Here is a 22850-nt window from a genome sequence, read left to right on the forward strand (position 1 = left end):
GGAGAGGCCAAGTCCTGGGCTAACTTGCCACATTGCAGTTCTGTCAGTTCACCGAAATATTTTGTACTTAAATTGTTTAAATATTCTGATTGTATGCTTTGGAATTTCCATGAGGGTGGAGTTCATGGATTTGCTCACTCCACCCACCAATGAGGTTAAAAATAGGGAATGCAGTGGATTCTTGCGTTTGAGCACTGTTGTGCAATAGTCATTTTGTCTACTTAAGCAGAAGACTTTCATTTTGTAATATCATTTAGCCAAAGATGTGGGGGTTTATTTCCTTCCTCAAAAAGTGGAATTCAAGAGAGTTAAGTAGTGTAGTTCTTAGTTCTCTGCTAATGGGAAAGAGTGTATATAACGATTGAATTTAGAAAACCACAGTTTAGCCAATACGTAAATTCTGTTGATGCTACCTGGGTCTCCAGGCTTTGAGTTTGCCAATGGTCATGAAGTAAGCAGCTGGCCCCTATATTTAGATGACCCTCAAGGATTTAATATATACCTTGAGGGATTCTTTGAGGATGAGTCATTCCTGTTAGTCTAGCAAACACTTGCAGATCAAGTGTAACATTGTAGTTCTTGGAGTCCTGCCCCCTGGCTTTTCTTGATTATGAAAACTTAAGATGTCTCTGCTTTATGATTGCGAATGGGCATGTGGGAAGGTAAGGCTCTGCAAGTGCTTGGCCCAGTGACGTAAACTCTCACAGGTTGGTACATGGCTTTGGGTGGGTACTGGTCCATCCTTCTCAGACTCAGAATGGTTGGCGCATGCGTGTGTGTGCATTTTAAAGATTTTATTTATTTGAAAGAGTTAAAGAGAGAACTTCCATCCACTGGTTCACTCTCCAGGTAGCTGCAATGGCCAGGCAGATACCAGGGACCAGAAGAAGCTCCTGGCTGCTGGCTTCAGATTGGCCCAGCGCTGGCTGTTGCAACCATTTGGGGAGTGAACCAGCAGGTGGAAGACCTTTGTCTCTGTAACTCTGCCTCTCAAGTAAATAAATCTTTTTTTTTTTTTTTTTTTTTGAAAAGGAGCTTCCTGGTCTCCCAAGTGGGAACAGGGGCCAAGCACTTGGGCCATCTGCTGCTGCTTTTCCCAGGCCATTAGTAGGGAGCTGGATCGGAAGTGGAGCAGCCAGGACATGAACTGGTGCCCATACGGGATGCTGGCACGGTGTTGGCAGGCAGTGACTTCGCCCCTATGCCACAATGATGGCCCCTGCAAGTATAGTAGTTTTTGTTTGTTTTTGCAAGTCTAGGGTTTTTTTTTTTTTTTTTTTTTTTTTTTTTGACAGGCAGAGTGGATAGTGAGAGAGACAGACAGAGAGAAAGGTCTTCCTTTGCCGTTGGTTCACCCTCAAATGACCGCCGCGGCTGGCGCGCTGCGACCGGAGAACTGTGCTGATCCGATGGCAGGAGCCAGGTGCTTCTCCTGGTCTCCCATGGGGTGCAGGGCCCAAGCACTTGGGCCATCCTCCACTGCACTCCCGCAAGTCTAGTTTTTAAAACTGGTATGGGAGCGACCTCTTAAGGGCATCTGCTGGGATGAAGGTGTGTCTGATTTGCTAGTATGGAAACAGTCCTGAATTTTGACCAATACTGCACGAAGCTCAAACTTGCCAGTTCTTATAGACTGAAGTTTCCTGCTGTACTCAAGACTTTTTTTAATTCAGGAAGTGTGTCTTAAACACTGCCCACACTGACAGTTCTGCGTCAGTGACTTGCACATAGCATCTTAAGGCCCCCATTTGTGAGTGCTACATTAGCATTCATGATCTGCTCACGTTTCTAGTTTTGACTTATTAAATCAAATTCTCAATCAGTGAGACCTAGAAAGTGACTTACACTTACTCTGGGGCTTTAGTTTAATCCAGTTTCTCAGTCTGAGCAGTGTTGACATTTTGTTTTTTAGGGATTGTCCTGTGTTGTAGACTGTTGAGCAACATGAGTAGCTTCCTACATGGCAGCAGCCTTCTCCCCCTCTTTTTTTCTTTCTTAATTTATTAATTTGCGAGTCAGAGAGAAAGAGGTCTTCCATCTGCTGGTTCACTAGATTGGTGCCTTGAATGTCTCCGGTAGTCAGGAAGTGGGCAGTGAGGTTAGATGTATTCCATCCCCTAACTTGTAGTGATTGGATTCTGAGAGGGCGTAGATGTGTCTCCCTTGGATGTGGTAAAGTGAAGTACAGAAGCGTCTCACCTGTGGCTCGTTTTCTGACTGGCTGTTCAGTTACTCTGCGATGCCTCTCCTAAAAGAGGAACATGGAATTGAGTGGTTTTTCAACCTAAAGGCAGATAATAAATACAGCAGAGAAGTGTGTAAGTTACAGTTGGGGGACCAGAGGAACTGAGCCGAACATCAATTTAAAAATTAGGTCTTTGGCTTGTCTCTTCCCCTTTCTGCAAATTGACATAACTTTTTCAACTGCGGCATTGGGGTCTGGAGAGTAAAGTGTGATTTTCTGCTTTTGTTAGCCTGAGCTCTGTCTGAAGGGCGTGCTGGTCAGTGAAGAGTACAGATGCAGTAGCTGCAAGTCTGGGCTTTCAGTGGTCTTCAGAGAAGAGCAAGCCAACACTGGGCCACTGTGCTCATGGTTACCAAGGAGCTGGTGGGTGATAAGTAAGCTTTGGAATATTTGCATCTGGAAAATGACCTTCATCACGCTCAGTCCGCCCATAGAGCAGGCAGCCTTCTCTCCGTGCTGCCATTGTGTCTCGAACTGCAAGATGGCCGGTAAGTTTTAAATTCCTATAGTTCTGCGGTGCTCCTGATCACATAGAGGGCTGGCAGTGAATGTTCTTATACTCGCCTCCACCTGAGTAACCGGAACAGTGTGTCGGCTTTGTCACAGAGGTTCTTCAGTAGAAGAACCTGGGAAGGAAGGGAGGTAGACTTGAGGGCATCTACTGTAGGTGAATGGCTTTAGCGCTGAGTAAAGGAAGAAATTAGTTTTTTCTCTTATTTTGGAGTTGCTTTCTCTACAGCAGTGGTGTGCTAATTCCCATTAGGATTTCTGTGCTAGGGGACTTCAAAAGGTCTATGGAAAATGGGACTTCCATGAACTTTATGAAGACCCGTTTGTATAGCTGAAGCCTTTTCATGGAATGATTTGATAATCTAGATGGGATTCCTGTACATGATTTAGTTACTTAGGGTAGTCATTTAGTTGGTCTCTGTCTCCATGTTGAGATGCAACTAGTGAGTGCATGGGCTTGCAACCTTGTGAAATGATGATTCAGTTTATCCATTCGCTGAGTGCGCTGTACTGACCGTCTTCCAAACCTCAGTTCCTGTTCTAGGAGCTTGGGGCTGTGCAGCCTCCAAATGCCCTGCAGCCTGCAGTGTTCTACTGTGGGCTGCTCCGGTGTTGGTTGGCTGCTGGTGAGAACGGCTGGTGACAGCAGGGATGAGGCCCTCTGGGCCCATCTCACCAAGATGAGTGGTGAAATCTGATCACTTGCTCGCAGCCCTTCTAGTTTTTTTAGGCTTATTCTCGAGAAGTTTTCATAGCTATATGTTAGTAGACCGAGATCTGGAAGGCCTTAGTTTGTTTTTTTTAATCTTTTGAGAACTAAGATACATTGCAGGTCTGAGATACTGGAACACCAGTAGGGCACAGGGGATGGCCTGTAAAGGCAGAGTTAAAGTATTCTTATAGTTAATGTAATTGTTTTTCATTTGCTAGTGCAACAGAAAGCTGGGATAGAATACAGGTAAATTAGCTTTTGATTGTTTGTGGGATGAGGAAGAAAAATGTTCTGAGTACCAGTTCTTTGAGCCATTTTAGCCATTTAGTATAAAAAACTTGAGGCATTAGGTAGAGTTTGAGAGAAGAGAATGGTATTAAAATTTACTTTCCTAGGGACTGATGCTGTGACAAAGCAAGTTAGCTGGCATTCCATATAGGCGTGGATTTGAATCCTGGCTGTTCCACTTCTGATCCAGCTTCCTGCTAAAGTCCTGGGAAAGCAGCAGAGGGTGACCCAAGCGCCTTGGGCCCCTGCACTCATGTAGGAGACCCAGAATAAGCTCCTTGTCCAGCCCTGGTCATTGTGACCATTTTGGGGGTGAACCAGTAGATGGAAGATTGTCTCTTTCTCTGCCTGTTTCTCTGTGTAGCTCTGATTTTCAAATAAACAAAATTAATTAAAAATTATTTTCCTTGGGTGGTGAAACAGTAACATGATAGTATGTTTCCTAGGTGCTATCTTGTAGATCTTTAATGTGTACAGAAGTTAATTAAAATATGGAGTGTTTTAGATTTTATTTTCTCACCAGTGAGCATTAGACAAGGTGTGAGTGATAGCATTCCTGCTGAGATAGACTCTGCCTTTGCTTCTTATGATGAAAGAAAATTTGACCCAAGCCGCAGGCCTCTCATTGGCAGAGTCTTGGACAGACATCTTAAGAATGAAGGATAGCCGGCACCATGGCTCAACAGGCTAATCCTCCACCTTGCGGCGCCGGCACACCGGGTTCTAGTCCCGGTCAGGGCGCCGGATTCTGTCCCGGTTGCCCCTCTTCCAGGCCAGCTCTCTGCTATGGCCCGGGAAGGCAGTGGAGGATGGCCCAAGTCCTTGGGCCCTGCACCCGCATGGGAGACCAGGAGAAGCACCTGGCTCCTGGCTTCGGATCAGCGTGGTGCGCCAGCCACAGCGGCCATTGGAGGGTGAACCAGTGGCAAAAAGGAAGAAGACCTTTCTCTGTCTCTCTCTCACTATCCACTCTGCCTGTCAAAAAAAAAAAAAAAAAAAAAAAAACTTAAAAAAAAAAGAATGAAGGATAACAAAGCAAAATCCACAGAGTAACATTTAGAAGGGAAAGCAGGAATATTAGCATGTGCTGGCTAAGTACCTTTCTTAGCTTTGGCAGTGGAAACTAGAAAATCAAATAGGTACAAGTTGTCTATCTGGTAGTTTTCCTTCTAATATTCAAAGTGGAAACAGTGGTCCGGCATTGTATGCTATATATACAGCTGGCTAAATTTAAATGACTGCTGGACTAGCTTACCAGTTACTGCTGAATTTATTTCTTCCAACTATGTCTTGTTGCCTTGGTTATATAGCATTAGTCAAACAGTTTGCTGGTACCACAACAACTTAGATTTATCATACTTTCGTTTGGATTTTCTCTGTTCCTCTTGTGGGTCCTCAGTTTTGGGATCTCCTTTTGTGATGTTCAGCTTCATAGGTACCTTTTGCCATCTCTTGAGTCTTTAAACCTGTGTAGGGAGAGAGGGGCATTGTTGGTGGTGTTGCATGTGTCACATGTGCCAGAGCGAGTCATGAAGTACTTGAAGACAGCTCTGCAAGGTCTTGGGGTGCCCCAGCGGGGGAGTTATTGAGCAGGTGAGCAACTGCATAGTGAGTCATCCTCTAAGACATTTCTGGGGCCTGCCCTGTGGCATGGCAGGGTAAGTGAGCAGGTTAAGTCACAGCTTGCAGTGCCAGCATCTCCATATGTGCGCTGGTCTGAGTCCCAGTTGCTCCACTCCCAGTCTAGTTTCTTGCTAATGTGCCCGGAAAAGCAGTGGAGGATGACCCCCTGCATGCATGTGGGGGACCTGGATGGATTTCCAGGCTCATGGTTTTGGCCTGGCCCATCCCTGGCTGTTGTGGCCATTTATTTAGGGACTGAATTGGTGGATGAAAGATTCTGTCATTCCCTCCCTCTCTCTGCCTCTCTAATTCTTTTTTTTTAATTAATTTATTTGAAAGCCAGAGTTAGAGAGGTCTTCCATCTGCTGGTTCACTCCCCAAATAGCTGCAATGCTGGAGCTTCTTCTGGGGCTCCCATGTGATTGCAGGGGTCAAAGGATTTCCACTGCTTTCCCAGGCCATAGCAGAGAGCTGGATCAGAAGTGGAGCAGCTGGGACTCGAACTGGCACCCATATGCGATGCCAGCACTGCAGGCCGTGGCTTTAAGTCACAGTGCTGGTCCCTGCCTTTCTAATAGATAAATAAATCTTTAAAAAAAAAAACAAAAAAACAAAAAACCACACAACCCAAACCCCAAACCAGTACTTTGGTTATCTTGAGATTAGGGAATAGTGTGGGTGGGTGGGAAGAGTGCCACCCACCTTCTTAAGCAAGTATGGTGGTATGGGGCTGTGGAGTTTGTGTCCTTGACTAAGCATCTGCAGGAATGTGGAACTTTGCACCCCACTTGGTGCTTCTGGAGTTAGGGCACCAATGCTGACTTAGAAACTCTAAACATTTCACAACGCTTTACTCTTGGATACTCTGTTCCTTATTTGGAGGTTATAGGCTGTGATACGAGAAAGTTCATTTAGTACAGGGCTAGAGACAGCCTGGATGCTCACATATTGCAGCTATATTAGACAATCCTTTAAGACCCAAATACAGGCTGTGTATTTTATTTTGTTGTTGAAGCTTTATAAAGTGGTAGGGGTTTGCTTGAATCCTTTCTAGTGTGGGTGCCCAATACCCTATTAGTCATCAAAAGCTTCTAACAAAAGCATCAAAAGTAGTGATTCTGTATTCCTTTGTGTCTTTTTTTTTTTTTTTTTTGACAGGCAGAGTTAGAGAGAAAGGTCTTCCCTTTCCGTTGGTTCACTCCCCAAATGGCCGCTAAGGCCGGCACGCTGCACTGATCCGAAGGCAGGAGCCAGGTGCTTCCTCCTGGTCTCCCATGCGGGTGCAGGGCCCAAGCACTTGGACCATCCTCCACTGCCTTCCTGGGCCACAGCCGAGAGCTGGACTGGAAGAAGAGCAATCAGGACAGAATCTGGGGCCCCAACTGGGACTAGAACCCGGGGTGCCGGCACCGCAGGCGGAGGATTAGCCCAGTGAGCCGCAGCGCCGGCCTCCTTTGTGTCTTAACATACACGCCCAAAAAACTATATTCATCAGGGAGGAAGACAGTTCATAAAAGGGTTGGGACCGGCTGGCGCCACGGCTCACTAGGCTAATCCTCCACCTTGCGGCGCCGGCACACCGGGTTCTAGTCCCGGTCGGGGCACCGATCCTGTCCCGGTTGCCCCTCTTCCAGGCCAGCTCTCTGCTGTGGCCAGGGAGTGCAATGGAGGATGGTCCAAGTCCTTGGGCCCTGCACCCCATGGGAGACCAGGAGAAGCACCTGGCTCCTGCCATCGGATCAGCGCGGTGCGCCGGCCGCAGCGCGCCTACCACGGCAGTCATTGGAGGGTGAACCATCGGCAAAAAGGAAGACCTTTCTCTCTGTCTCTCTCTCACTGTCCACTCTGCCTGTCAAAAAAAAAAAAAAAAGGGGGGTTGGGACCGTGAGAACCAGAAGATAATTGGTCAGTGGCTGGTAAAGTTCATTGTAGCTGTAACTGTGATACTTATGAGGAGTGTATTCATTTGGTAACACCTGCTTTGTTTTTTCAAGCCTCATTTCAAAAGTGGAGTTGGGACAGGCTCAGCAACTTTACTAGGCTTATAGTACGGGGAAAAAAGGAACTATCAGCCAGGGTTTGTGACTTCAGGAAATGGAATTGGCTAATTTTGGGGCATGCATTTTAGGCTTGTCCTGTGGACTGTCCTGTCTCTAAACAAGCGTTCATTGCTACTCTTAGACTTAGTTCATTTTATTCCTCTGCGTGGGCCTGTCTGACCCTGGCAGATAAAAACATAAGGTAGGTGAGGTGGCCAGTGTTGCTCTAAAATCACATTTTGGTTTGTACCCTGGTATTTTTGAAGGTTGTATTTGCCCCCATGAAAACTTACCATTAGAAAGGAAGCTCTTATCAGAAATAAACCAGAGTTGGAGTCCTTGTTGTGATAAAAAAGAAAAAAAAAATTAAAACTCTTTAAAAAAAATAAGGGCCAATGGGTGGCAACAGCCAGACATTTGGGGGAATTCTCCTGCCTTGCCAGATACATTAGGAGGAAGCTAGATTGAAAACAGCAGTGGGGATTTAAACTGGTACTAACAGGGGATGTTAGCATCCCTGAGCCTTGTTAATACTTTTTTTTTTTTTTTTTTTTTTTGACAGGCAGAGTGGACAGTGAGAGAGAGAGAGAGAAAGGTCTTCTTTTTTGCCGTTAGTTCACTCTCCAATGGCCACTGTGGCCGGCGCATCTCGCTGATCCAAAGCCAGGAGCCAGGTGCTTCTCCTGGTCTCCCATGCGGGTGCAGGGCCCAAGGACTTGGGCCATCCTCCACTGCCTTCCCGGGCCATAGCAGAGAGCTGGCCTGGAAGAGGGGCAACCGGGATAGACTCCGGTGCCCCAACCAGGACTAGAACCCGGTGTGCCGGCACCACAAGGCGGAGGATTAGCCTGTTAAGCCATGGCGCCGGCCTTGTTAATACTTCTTAAATGTTCTTTGTACTTTGGCATTTATGTAAGAAGTTGGGTTTTGTTCTATCTAGGCATCCAAGCTGTCTTAACATACAGTTAAGTATTTGGCTAAATATTTCTATGTAGTTATAAAGTGTGATGTATACCGCATTAGAAGCAGATTACAGGCCTTAGGCACTTGAAGAGCGAAGTTTTCCCTTGAAGTGAAGATCTCAAAACTTACTTTGTTCTAAATGATCTAGATGAAGACTGCTTTTAAATAGTTCCCATGTTTGAAGGGTAATTTTGGGCGCTAAAACATTAGAGACTAATATAAAACAAATGTATTTCAGCTGAGATCTGTGTCTGTGGACCTGAATATTGATCCTTCACTTCAGATCGACATACCTGATGCACTCAGTGAGAGAGATAAGGTCAAATTTACAGTGCACACCAAGGTAAGTGACAGCGTGACTGCATAATACTGAGTTCTGTCTTGTACCAGCACCATGTGAGGACCTTTCACTTGCAGTAAGCATCAGCTACTTGCTGCTGCTTCTGCTTTCTGCTTCCCTGGGGCTGAGGGTGCTGCTGGTCTTAAGTGGTCTGTATTCTTGAGAAAGCCTAACAGGCAGAGTAATGCAGCAGTCACCCACCTACACAGCCCAAGGCTTCTATCTTTGTTTTTTTGTTTGAATCTAAGGGAAGTGTCCATCTTTCCCTAATTCCTGAGTTTGGAAGGTCATCTCCCCTGCTGTTAATGCCTCTGTGACTTGGGTGCCACATCTCACTTGATAAGGAGGCAATGAGAAGACAGGCAATGGGATTGATTCTCTGCCTGCTTTGTGCTGATGAAAGAAGCGTACAATTCTGGCCTCTGGGTGGTCATTGCAGGCTTTAGAAAACTGGTTTTGTGTAAAGAATTCTCTTAGAGATGTGATTTTATCTTAGTCTTCATGGGGGAGATTATTTCTGCTTTGTTTGCAGGGTCTTCTGTGAAGTTGTGAATACAGAATTTTCCCATAGGCAGCCCAGGAAACCCAAACCACTTTATCTAAGAGTGGTAGTTACCACTTAAATTTCTCTCCTTTCTTTACAGACCACACTGCCCACGTTTCAGAGCCAGAGTTTTCTGTTACAAGGCAGCATGAAGACTTTGTGTGGCTACATGACACACTCACTGAAACAACAGAGTATGCTGGGCTTATTGTGAGTGCTTTATAGAAAACCAAATAATTGAACTAGTTTCTTCTATCTTGCTTTTTATTTTAATGGTTCGTGAAAATTTATTTTATCTGCTTGCTAGGATGTTTGCTAACTCTGTTGTTTTTGTTTTTGTTTAAGATTTATTTTATTTATTTGAAAGGCAGAGTTACAGAGGGAGGTAGAGATAGAGAGGTCTTCCATCCACTGGTTCACTCCCCAGTTGGCCGCAGCGGCCGGAGCTGTGCAGATCCGAAGCCAGGAGCTTCTTCTGGGCTTCCCATGTAGGTACAGGGGCCCAAGGACTTGGGCTATCTTCTGCTGCTTTCCCAGACCATAGCAGAGCTGGATCGAAAGTGGTGCAGCTGGGTCTCAAACCAGCCCCCATATGGGATGCCGGCACTTCAAGCCAGGGCTTTAACCCTCTGTGTCACAGCACCGGCCCCTACTGGTAAAGTTTTAAAATGTACATGGAGAATAAACAGCTATGAAGTGAAGCATAGTGTATCTACTACATGTACAAGGGTAAAAAGTTTAATAATTTAAGTCTTGATGCACTTGTATGTATGTTTTTTCCTCTGGCATTATTTATTTGAGAGGCAGAGAAAGCTCCCATCTGCTGACCCAGTCCTCAGATGACTGGTGGACTGAGACTAGGCCAAAACTGGTAGCTGGGAACTACATGCAGGGCTCCCAACAAGGCAGGTGGTGATGGTATTGATGGCAGCAGAAACCCAACTACCTGAGCCATCACTGCTGCCTCCCAGTGTCCTTATTAAATAAATAGGAAGTTGGTTGAACCCGGACACTCAGGCCAAATGCCCTGTGGTCGTTTCTCTGGGATATCCGTAGAATTGATTTCTGGAAACCTCAATTTTGGTGATAATAAAGGATAAAGCTTCTCAGAAGTGCTCCAGCAGTAAAGGAGGCAGTCGTCAGCTTTCAATTTAATTCTTGGCTGTAGGAAAAGGGACTTCATATGAAATGTATATGTCTTGTCTTATCGCACACCAAATCATTACCCAAACGACTTTTTTTTTTTTTAAACTTTTATTTAATGAATATAAATTTCCAAAGTACAACTTATGGATTACAATGGCTCCCCGCCCCCCATTACTTTCCTCCCACCCGCAACCCTCCCCTTCCAAATGACTTCTTAGTAACTGAACAAAACTGACATTTGTATTTAAAACTATTTACTTCATTCTAAATTAGACTATATTTTGATTATCCTTTGGAATTAGAAAAACATCTTGATGGTTAATTCCCAGTTGTAAGCATTGTCAGAGTAGTTTCAGGCTGACATTGAAGCAGTACATTCTTGTGCTTACTGATTGTAATGGGTGAACTGAATACATAATGTCAAAGTGAGTGCCTGGCTGTAGGGAGGACACTGCCTTTTAAATGGCTCGAAGGAATAGGTAAAGAGTGGATTGGATGGCTGGCTTCTGTGTGCCAGCCAGAGCAGGATATTCATGAGTTCTGCCTCTGCTACAGATTCCACCTGCACCTACAAAGCCTGACTTTGATGGCCCTCGTGAGAAGATGCAGAAACTTGGAGAGGGGGAAGGGTCTATGACCAAGGAAGAATTTGCCAAGATGAAACAAGAACTGGAGGCGTAAGTGGATTTTCTTGAACTCATCTTGTGAGAAGTAGAGAAATGGTGCCATATACAGAAATAAGTAGAAGCTGACAACTTTTTTAATGCCATTCTCTAGTGCTGTTTTCCAAAACTAGAGTTTGCAGAGTGTGGGGCAGGTCTTTACTTCTTTTGAGGTTGTTGACACGGGACAGACTGAATGTACTTTGAAGAGATGCTGGTCTCTTAGGAAAGAAATACAACTTGATGTCTCTAAGTAATTTTTCAAGCTGCTGCTGATCTAGTTTAGTTACTGAAGTATTGGAGGAACTGATCACAGTGAATGCTATTACAGAGAGAAGCATTCTGAATAAGTTATTGGCTGGTCCACAGGTGGCATATTTTTGCCTTGTTGTAATTTTAATTATTTCAAGGAAATTTTTTATTCTGTCAGTTCTAGGTCTGTGTTATAGAGAACTGAAAAATACCAAATGTTCTTGAAGTAGTACTTGTTTCTCTAAAACAAATACCATAATATCTGAAAGGGTAGGCAAAGAATAGTGTATACTTCGTCTTTTATTTCAGTAAGTTTTTGGAACATTTCTTATGAGATTTTTGGGCTTGGCTCAAAAGCACTTTTTCCCTTTCCCCATCAGCCTTTTAGAATTGGGGTGAATTCCCTGTTCATTACCTCTGCAGCTCTGCCTCAAGCCCATGTGACCTGGGGCCGTGCTCACACCCTCATCATCGAATCATTCAGTACATGCTTGCATCCTGGCCTGACTAGGTCTGGGGTACTGAGCCCAACAGACCCAGGTTCCTTCCAGCAGGAAGTTTAGAGTGATCTTTAATGCCTATGTTGAAATCAAGCTGCTGTGTAATTTCTGCTCACACCATGCTTTATTAGATGCATGCTGTGCAATATGGCTGTAGAAACATGTTCTGGGGCTGTTAGATAACAGCAGTATTTACATGTAGTTTTAGGACAATCAGATGTGATCCATCATCCAGCTACATCATTGCTTTCAGTGGTTGGTTCATTCCACAAATTCCAAAATTGTACCTAATTCCAAATTTATACCTAATTAGAAACCAAGTTGTACCAAAATATTTTGGTCCAGTTGTGTGCAGTTTTTACTTAGTGGCATAAGCTGAACCATAAATACACCTGGGAGTAGCGTTGGTCAGACAGTGCAGTGATGCCAACTGAAAGCTGTGTGCACGTCTCTTTTCAGTGAGTATCTCGCTGTCTTTAAGAAGACTGTGTCCTCCCATGAAGTCTTTCTTCAACGGCTTTCTTCTCATCCTGTTCTCAGTAAAGATCGCAACTTTCATGTTTTCCTGGAATATGATCAGGATGTAAGGCCTTTTAATTCCATTTCCATGATCCAGTTTTAAAAATGTATAAGATCTTTACAGTTTCTGAAAGTTCAGTTTCTTTTCAACACAAAAGAAATCTTTTAGATGCCACACCTTACCCCATTATTTCAGTCAGATTTTAAAATTCTGCTCAAAGAAAATTTTAATCTTTTGTTCTCCTTCCCAAATTAGTTCTCAGTTTAGTTTGGGGTATTAGTAGGAACTTAAATTGATTACATTTGTTTTGTTCTGCTGATAGTAGCCTTTTTGTAGGAAGGAATTCACATTGTAGGTTTTCTGCTACTTGGTGTGTGAGCCATGCCCTGACTTAGAAGTGTCTTCAAACCCATGAAGCTTAATAAACAGTGTAAATAAAACAGAACAATAATTCTCCTAAGGATTTAAAAGCCACCAAGATTTTGTGCCTAGATAGTTATTCAAAATATCTCCCAAGTTACCCTTTAGAAATGAGATAGCCTGTTAGCTTTAGCTATTTGTTTGGTATTTTACCTTTGGTTGAGACAGAATTGAAGATATGTCATACGTATATCCATATTAGTAAAGAGTATTGCTTGTACTGATAAAGCTTCTAGGAGAACCTAGAAAAATGTATACCATAAACTACTGTTTTGGATTTTCTTCTTTTAGCTAAGTGTCAGGCGGAAAAATACCAAAGAGATGTTTGGTGGCTTTTTCAAAAGTGTGGTGAAAAGTGCTGATGAAGTCCTTTTTTCTGGAGTTAAGGTCAGTGGCTTTTGGCTGTTTTGAGAAAAGTGTTTTATGTGAATAGGTGGCCTATTTATTCTCTTGGGAGAGTGATCTATGAAATGAAGAGTATTAACTTAAGAACTCTAAATTTCCTTCAGATATTTGGTTATTTTTGTATACTCATTCAGTTTTCACTTATTTTCCGAAGGTGATAAGAACCTTTCATCATTTAACTCTTCATTTTCTCAAATGTTGCTGTAAGGAGAGGGGTTAATCAATCTTATGGAAGAAAGTAAGCTTACGTGATCAGGTTTCGTGCTATTCTGGCAGAACTGAAGTGTCCAACAGCCACAGTGTCAGGTAGCCTGGCTGATAACAATTAGGGAACCAGGTTGGGGTGTGTGTGTGTTAAAGTTTTATTTATTTGAGAGAGGGTAATCATCCACCAATCTTCTCCCTAAATACTTGCAGTGGCTGAGACTAGGACAGGTCAAAGCCTAGATACAGGCATTCGATACAAATTTCTCACATGGATGGCAGAAACCAATCTCTTGAACCATCACTGCTGTCTCTCAGGAGCTAGAGCCCAGCATCAAACCTGGGAACTAAGATGTGGCCTAACTAGCGTTTAACCACCGAGCCAAACCTTCCCTGTAATTGGACAGACTCAATAGGTTCTATGCATTGTCTGACTGTGCTGCTCTAGGATCTGAGTGGGGAGCCCAGAGTACATGTGCTCCAAGTAGAAATTTGGAAACTCTTGGTGCAATTTAAAAGTGTGGGATTATTCTGTATCCAAGTATTGCAGGATATTTGATATCCTTGACCACTGCCTATCCAGTGCCAGTGTTGCCTCACAAATTAAAAAAATAATAATAACCTATATACAGCTGCAAGTATCTAAGTTACGTCCCACCTGGCAGAACCACTGCACTCAGTGGAGTTGCTGGATCGTAGAGCGAGATCATAGTTTCCTGGGCACGGCCAGGATGCTCATCAGAACGGTTCTCTGTTGATGCTTCCTGCCAGTCTTACAAACAGGCAGTTCTCTGTAGGGTTAGACTTCATGAGCTTACTTGTCATAATGCATCCTTTCTTCCCTTCTAGGAGGTAGATGACTTCTTTGAGCAAGAGAAGACCTTCCTCATTAACTATTACAACAGGATCAAGGACTCCTGTGGGAAAGCTGACAAGATGACCAGGTCTCATAAAAGTAAGTACTGTTGACGCACAAGCCACTTGGCAGCTTTGCTGACGTGCCTGGCTGGCTCATGTTGAACGGGCTGTCCTTGTTTCTGCAGATGTTGCAGATGACTATATCCACACTGCAGCTTGCTTGCACAGCCTGGCTTTGGAAGAGCCCACAGTCATCAAAAAGTAAGCTTGTTGGAAAAGCATTTTCCCATGTGTCCTAGTGGAGACTACAAGTGGTGTAAAAGAAATGAGTAATGACTACATGGGTTCAGTTCTGATCTGGAGTTCATGCTCATCTCTAGCCATCAAATCTTAACCCACCCACCGTGTATGGAGAGACACTTAGAGGAGTCATAGAGATGAACAAAGTGGCTGTTGTCACAGCCTTCCTGTCAGATATCTCCAGTCTCTTGCGGATTATTATGTTAATGCTGGAATTGTCTTTCAGAGGAGTTTGCTTGTGTTGTCTTGGCAGTTGGGGCTTCCTGTTATATGTACTGATGCCCTGGAGTTTCTTAAAGAACTGTGGTTGTAGTGGTCATGAGAATAATAGGACATCAGTCTGATTTTGCACTTATTTTTCAGTTTCCCCATCCTGGGCATTTTTAGTGTGAGACAATATTCTGCTTCCTAGGCTTAGTGTAACAGGATAACAAGTGACACTACATCTGACTTGCAATCGATTGTCAGGGCTGATGGCAGAACCAGGGGATGAAATGACACTCGTGGTGGCTCGGTAGAACCCGACTTTGGTTAATAAAGCATTGGCAGCTGATAGAAGTATGCTGGACAGGGTAGGAGATGGTGTGCAGGCTTCAAGAGAACCTGATGTCAGAGAATGCCATACTGTAAATAGTTTGATTTTTGTAGCTTTGGGCCAACTAATGTGAAAGTGTTAATTGGATAATAATCCTAAGTAGCCATTCCAGAGAGTATTAATGCAATCTTTTGTAGGTGATTTGAGAAGTTAATCCAAAGTCCTGTGTGTATTTTTAGGTACCTGTTGAAGGTTGCTGAGCTGTTTGAAAAACTTAGGGTAAGACTTTTTATCTTGATCTTTCAAATGCATATTTTGTAATCCGTAGATTTGTGCCTTGATGGTGACTTGTCCTTTTTTAAATAGAAAGTAGAGGGTCGAGTCTCATCAGATGAAGATTTAAAGCTCACAGAACTCCTCCGTTACTACATGCTCAACATAGAGGCCGCAAAGGTAAGACTGTGAGTTCCCTCATCAGCACGGGGCAAGTCCCCCTTATTGTGAGCAGAGTCTAATGCCAAAGAAGCAGTTGTTTTGTTAAAAAGGAAGGTTACTTTACACTCACATAGTTAATAAGATTTATTTGAGAGGTAGGGTTAAAGATAGAGGGAGAGAGAGACAGAAAGCTCTTCCTTCCGCTGGTTCATTCCCCAAATGGCCGCAATGGCTGGAACTGGGCCGATCTGAAATCAGGAGTTTTTTCTGGGTCTCCCATGTGGGTACAGGGGCCCAAGTACTTGGGCCATCTTCTACTGCTTTCCCAGGCCATAGCAGGGAGCTGGATTGGAAGAGGAGCAACCAAGACACAAACCAGTGCCCACATGGACAGGCGGAGGCTGAGCCTACTATGCTACAGTGCCGCCCCCAGTGTCCTTAGCCACAAACATGCTTCTGTTTTCATTTTATTTGAAAAGTGACAGAGAAGTCTTACACAACTCAGGACTGACTTTTTTTTTTTTTTTTTTTTTTTTAAAGACATTGTCCATTTGAAAGGCAGTGTTAGAGAAAGAGGTCTTCCATCTGCTGGTTCACTCCCCAAGTGGCTGCAGTGGCCAGAGGGGGGCTGATCCAAAGCCAGGAGTTTCTTCTGGGTCTTCCATGGGGATGCAGGGGCCCAATGACTTGGACCATCTTCTTCTGCTTTCCCAGGACATAGCAAAGAGCTGCATCGGAAGTGGAGCAGCTGGAACTCAAAACTAGAACCCATATGGGATGCTGGCACTGCAGGTGGCAGCTTTACCTAGTATGCCACAGTGCCGGCCCCACAAATGTGTTTTAATTGCCTGTTTTAGATACTGTGAGATTGAATAATCTTCATTTTAAATAAAAGTGATACAAGGGTTGCTCATCCCTGCTGAATCCTGAGAAAAGGGATGAGAGGCGAGGTGCAGAGGCAGATTGATTCTTGTCATCTAACATTTCAGGTTGTTGCATTGGCACCATGGGTACAGGGTTATTTTCTAAACCAGTTGGGATACTTAGTTCTTCTGTTTTTGCTCTGGAGATTTTTATGTTGTACCTGTTGACTGTCTGTCCAGGACCTCTTATACAGACGTACTAAGGCCCTCATTGACTATGAGAACTCAAACAAAGCTCTGGATAAAGCCCGGCTGAAAAGCAGAGATGTCAAGTTGGCAGAGGCACACCAGCAGGAATGCTGCCAGAAATTTGAACAGCTTTCTGAGTCTGCTAAAGAAGGTTGGTCCAGGATGTTCTTCTGTACTTGTTAGGTGTAATTTCATGCTTACAGAGAAGAAAGTTACACAGGTAATGCAAAGAACACCCTTAGAATCCCTAAGAATTCCCTAGTTGACTAGGTGTCCCCATGTACACCCATCTAGCCATTGCATGTGTTTATAAGCACATGTCTTGTTTATTTTACTGTGTGTTTTTTGTTTGTTTGGTTTTTTTAAAGATTTATTTATTTGTTTGAAAGAGTTACACAGAGAGAGGAAAGGCAGAGAGCGAGGTCTTCCATCTGCTGATTCACTCTGCAACTGGCCGGAGCTGAGCTGATCCGGAGCCAGGAGCTTCTTCTGGGTGCAGGGGTCCAAGGACTTGGGCCATCTTCTACTGCTTTCCCAGGCCATAGCAGAGAGCTGGATTGGAAGAGGAGCAGCCAGGTCTCGAACTGGCACCCATATGGGATGCTGGCACTTCAGGCCAAGGCGCTAACCCACTGTGCCACAGCACTGGCCCCTGTTTTACTGTTTTTCTACTTGAGAGACAATACTAATTTACTACCCAATGCCTGTAGCCACTGGGGCTGAATCTGGGAGGCTGAACTCAGTTCAGATTTCCCGTGTGAGTGTCAAGGACTCTATTAACTTGAGCTATCACCCTTGCCTTCCAGGCATTACCAGGAAGCTGGAGTCTAGAGTGCTCCAGTATGTGATGCAGGCATCTTAACCACCAGGCTAAGTGGTTGGCTCACATGCCTAGTTTTTAGTAAGCCATTTGGTCATTTTATACCATAAAACGTTCTACAGTTCATAGTAGGTATCCTAGCTCTTTGTCTCCTTTACTCTGGAGTAGTGATAAATACTATGTAAGTAGTACTTACTACTTACATATGTAAGTAGTACTATTACATAGTAATACTATGTAAGTGTTGACATCTCACTGTATAGGGGGTTCATCTTCCCCAGTGTGGTGGTAATTTTGATTATGCAGTCAGATACGAGCCAGATTTCTCCTGCTTAGTTACACCTCCACAGCCATGGAGATGTAATTTGTGTCCGTGGGTGTATCTATCTGGTTAGCATGTATTGATGATTCTTGCCTGAACCAGTCTTTCCTCTACCCTGACTGCAAAATGGTAACTTCTGGCATCCCATATGACCCGCAGGAGGGTTCTCCCAAATGATCCCTGACTGAATCTGCGAGGTAGGCTGTATTGAGGAGTTGATGAGGAGATGAAAGAAAAGAATGCAGTGCTTAGTTTTGCCATAGTTTCCAGTAGGCCTATAGTCCTGAATTCTGATGGCAGTAGAAAGGAAAGATAGTTCCACAGATCATATCTGGCACAAGAGCAGTCTTTACCTTTTTTTAATTAATCATAATTGTATCGCATTTGTCAAGTAAGGTAATGGTTTTGATACAGCATGTACAATGTGGAATGAGAAAATGAAGGCAATACACGCTTTACATTTTGTTAACATTCAAAATGTGGTTATTTTCAAATATATAATATGTTATTGACTATTTGGTCACTGTCATGCAGCCAGTCTCAAAATGTAACTGCTCCTCTCTAGCTAAGCCTTTATGCCCTTTGGCCAGCAACACCCTATTCTGCTTCTCCAGCTCCCAGCTCTGCTAACCATCATTTTATCCTTGCGTGATGGAAGGGAACTTTTATAGATTCTGCTTGGGAGGATGCAGCATTTGTCTTTCTGTGCCTGACCTCGGAATTCATACAAGTTGTCCAGATGACAATTTCGTTCATTCCTTTGCTCTTTGTTGTGTGTGTGTATTTTAAAGATTTATTTTAAGACAGAGACGTCTTCCATCTCCTGGTTCACTTCCCAGATGGCCTCAACGGCTGGGCCAGGTAGACCCCAGTAGCCCAGAACTTTATCCCATTCTCCCATGTGGGTGGCAGGGGCTCAAGCCATTTTCTACTGCTTTCCCAAGCATGTTAGCAGGGAGCTAGATTGGAAGTGGACCAGCTGGGACTGGAACTGGCACTCTGATAGGAGGCTCTGGTGTCGCAGGTGGTGGCTTAACCCACTGTACTACAACACTGGCCCCATTTCTTTCTTTTTTAGTATTTATTTATTTGAAAGCCAGAGTTAGACAGGCCTTCCATCTACTGGTTTGCTTCCCAAGTGGCCACAACAGTCAGAGCTGGGCTTATCTGAAGCCAGGAGTTTCTTCCCGGTCTTCCATGTGGGTACAGGGGCCCAATTGCTTAGACCATTTTCTATTGCTTTCCCAGAACATTAGAAGGGAGCTCAATTGGAAGAGGAGCAGCCGGGACACGAACCAGTGCCCCCATGGGATGCAGTCACCGTAGGTGGAGGCTTTAACCTACTATGCCACAACACTGGCCCCAGCCCTTTTGTTTCTTAACGCTGGATAGTATTCATTGTATATGAGAATATACCGTCTTTTTTTTTTTTTGGTTAATGGACACTTAAGATAATGACATCTTGTCTATTGTATGTAATGCTACCATAAATATGGGAGTACAGATGTCCCTTTTTCATACTGATACATGATGAGTCTTCAAAAAGTTCATGGAAGAATACTGTGAAAGAAGTAAGCATAGATTTCAAAAGTTTGGGCCAAACTAGTTTTAGTTTCGTTTTCCATGAACTTCTGTTCCCTGAAGTCATGTTGCTAGATCATGTAGTAGCTCTATGTGTAGTGTGTTCGTTTTCTACAATGTCTGCACTTATATATTCCCAGGATCAGTGTGCGAGGGTTGCTTCCCTATATTGCACATCCTCAGCAACACCTGTCTTATCTTGTGCAGGGTGATGTTGAGATTGTTTCTCATGAACCCATTGGCCATTTGCATGTTGCTTGAGATGAGCTTTCACTGCTTCTAAAGCTATTGGTGATGTTAGTCACACAAGCCCTCCTGGCCTGTTGGCCCCCGAGTAGTTGGTGCCCTCTGTCATCCTACCAGTTGTACTTGGTGATCTGGCGCTTGTTACCTACTGAAAAGTATTAACGAGTGCCTCTTCACAGTGGTCCTGCCCTGTGTTACTGCTGAGTTAGAAGAAATGTGCGAAAATAATGGTGGCTTAAGAAACACTTTTGAGATCATTTACAAGAGTAATACTAAAAGTGAGGGTTGAATTTGTAAACTTGACCTGTCTGTTACAGAACTGATAAATTTCAAGCGGAAGAGAGTGGCAGCATTTAGAAAGAATCTAATTGAAATGTCTGAACTGGAAATAAAGCATGCCAGGGTAAGTAATTTCTTTAGGTCAGTAACATTTTAGTGGTTTTAAAAAGTTGTTTGCCAATTCCCTGTCTGGTGTCATCAGGTCAGCCCCTTGTTGAGGTAATTTTGAGGAGAGTATTCTGACCTACGAAGAACCGCCATAGTGATCTCACCAATGAGCTCCATGGAAAACTGTTTTAGAAGTGGTTGCTTTCTAGTTTACTGAGTATCTTCTGATGCTCCCACTTGGTTTAGAAAGGAAGACAAACTTCCATTCTCCTCATAGTGCGTGTTTAATGGCTATAGCTTAATTTAGCACACAGGCAGTAGAGAATGGTGCTTCTCAGTGCTTGGTACACTTCAGATCTACAGGGATTTTTTTTTTTTTTTTTTTTTTTTTTTTTTTAAATTTAGAATCCTTGAGAGTGGATCTTTGGGGGCTCCAGGGGCCCACCTCTGGGGGGGGCTATCTGGTCAGGGCAACTAGACCAACCACTTTGCATCAGGGTCCATGGGGATGAACCCTTGATTAAAGCAGGGAGACCACAAATGTCTGTTTTGAAATTATTTTTATTGATTATAGAATAAATACCTTTACTCACTTGCTTACTTCATCAAAATCCTGTTGTATATGGCTTTAAATTGGAGCTTTAAAGTGTTTTACATACATCACTCCCAGAATGTCATATAAGTTCTAAAAATTTGGCAATGTGACAGAGAAGGAGAGGCAGAGAAGATCTTTCATCTATTGGTTCACTCAGAAAACAGTAATGGCTGGGTCTGGTCCCGTCTAAAGCCGGGAGCCTGGAGTTCCATATACATATCCCACTTGGCTGGCAGAGTCCTTGGACCATCTTCTGCTGCTTTCCCAGACTATGTTAGTTGGGGAGCTGAACCAGAAGGAGCAGCCAGGACTCAAACCAGCACTTGGATAGGGCATGCCGGCATCACCGGCAGCAGCTTAACCTGCTACCACATGGTGCCAGCCCCACCGGCAGTTTTTCATCTAGCCTTTCCAGGGCCATCAATTTCATCACATTCATTTATGTTATATTTAAATGAAGGAGTTAACAGTAAGCAGAACTGGCTTGGTTGCATTTGGTAGCAAGTTGGTGGTAGGCATCAGTGTTGCTGGCTCTGTGCCTGTTAACCCCTTTCAGTGGGAGCATTTGAGTGAAGAGTAGATTGGGTCTTTTTTTTTTTTTTTTTCTTTTTTTTTAACAGGCAGAGTGGATAGTGAGAGAGAGAGACAGAGAAAGGTCTTCCTTTACCTTTGGTTCACCCTCCAATGGCCATCGCAGTTGGCGCGCACCACGCCGATCCGAAGCCAGGAGCCAGGTGCTTCTTCCTGGTCTCCCATGCGGGTGCAAGGCCCACACACTTGGGCCTTCCTCCACTGCACTCCCGGGCCACAGCAGAGAGCTGGACTGGAAGAGGGGCAACCAGGACAGAATCCGGCACCCGACCGGGACTAGAACCTGGGTTGCCGGCGCTGCAGGCGGAAGATTAGCCTATTGAGCCATGGCGCTGGCCATAGATTGGGTTTTAGTTGAGATTTAAGGAAGGAAAAGTACCAACTAATTTTACCTGGCTTTGCTGGCTTTGAATCCTGTGGGAAAAGCTGTGTCTAGATTTGTGTGTAACCTTTACAGGTTTATAGCAGGTCTTAAGATTCTGACTTTTGGGTTTTTTCCAGAATAATGTCTCCCTCTTGCAGAGCTGCATTGACTTGTTCAAGAACAACTGACCTACCTTTACTCTGAAGAAGGAAATGAATGTGAAAGAAAACCAGCATCACTTGCACTTAAATCATTACCATGGAAGATTTATTAGCTTTGACTTTAGTTAAAAATTATGTGAACTATTTTGATTTCTAAAAATCTTAACACTTAACCATGTTGGTTTAAAAATATTTTTATTGCATGCTATTTGGATATAACTAATCTTTTCCTTATGCATTCAATACCTCAAAGTGGGCAAGATATAAATACTGGATTCTTCTGTTGTTTGTCTTTCGTTACCAAGAGGGTGTAGGAGACATGTGCCTTCTGGAAACCAATAGAAGCAATCACCTGGCACATGTTTATCCATGTGCTCATGTCCACACAAACTGATTTTGTCAGGCGCCAGTTCCAACAAATAGGTAACAGACATTCCATTCATTACATAGTTCTCACTCCTTGTTACTTGTGTTTCTTGAGTCACCTGAAGTGTTTGTATCAGAGACAAGGGCAAGAAAATCTCATTTATCTTTGTATACTCTTTGCAGCTCCATTTTTATAGTTGAGATGAAATGTTTGAGGAGAGAGCTATATCTTGGGATACCCATAGACATGGCTACATGAAGGAAGACTGCCTACTAGTGGTTGGGGGGTGGTGGATGTGTTTTGGGACTTTTGTCTTCAATAAAGCATATAATGAACAAGAGACCATGCTGTTGTATGGTGTGTTTTTGTGGACAGCAAAGCCAGGCTATGCCCCAAGAAGGCAGTGGCAGCTAAGCCTTGACTGGGAGAAGTTTTTCTGCCCAGTGTCCTGTGGGCTTCCATTCTGCTCTTAGTAGGCCAGTTATGATTTGGGGAGTCCCTGGATCTGGGTCGCCCTGTATCCTCCTGATCTGAATCAGGTTTGCTTTTTTTTTATTTTTTTAAATTTATTTGAAAAACAGAGTTACAGAGAGGTAGATACTGAGAGAGAGGTCTCCCATCTGCTGGTTCACTCCCCACATGGCCACAACGGCCAGAGCTGTGCTGATCAGGAGCCAGGAGCTTCTTCCTGGTCTTCCATACCATGTGGGTGCAGGGGCCCAAGGACTTGGGCCATCTTCTTCTGCTTTCCCAGGCCATAGCAAAGAGCAGGATGGGAAGAGGAGCAGCCGGGACTAGAACCA

At 44.0% G+C, this 22850-nt stretch overlaps 1 protein-coding gene and 1 non-coding gene across 2 annotated transcripts in view; both read left to right on the forward strand.

Moving 5' to 3' along the window:
• SNX5 (sorting nexin 5) overlaps positions 1 to 22387 on the forward strand; it is a 24143-nt gene extending 1756 nt beyond the window's left edge. Inside the window, 13 exon segments of the mRNA XM_062203821.1 lie at positions 8619 to 8723; positions 9365 to 9386; positions 9389 to 9474; positions 10966 to 11087; positions 12284 to 12407; positions 13056 to 13151; positions 14223 to 14328; positions 14417 to 14492; positions 15306 to 15345; positions 15433 to 15519; positions 16605 to 16764; positions 19900 to 19985; positions 21657 to 22387. Coding sequence (XP_062059805.1) covers positions 8619 to 8723; positions 9365 to 9386; positions 9389 to 9474; positions 10966 to 11087; positions 12284 to 12407; positions 13056 to 13151; positions 14223 to 14328; positions 14417 to 14492; positions 15306 to 15345; positions 15433 to 15519; positions 16605 to 16764; positions 19900 to 19985; positions 21657 to 21707 — 1161 coding nt within the window. The 3' untranslated portion in view covers positions 21708 to 22387.
• On the forward strand, positions 3223 to 3457 carry LOC133769282 (small nucleolar RNA SNORD17). The gene has a single exon (XR_009867169.1). It is a non-coding gene; the product is annotated as a small nucleolar RNA SNORD17 (small nucleolar RNA).
• Positions 22388 to 22850: the final 463 nt, after the last annotated feature.

This window comes from Lepus europaeus, chromosome 10 (assembly GCF_033115175.1).
Source record: "Lepus europaeus isolate LE1 chromosome 10, mLepTim1.pri, whole genome shotgun sequence".
NCBI classification, from domain to species: Eukaryota; Metazoa; Chordata; class Mammalia; order Lagomorpha; family Leporidae; genus Lepus; species Lepus europaeus.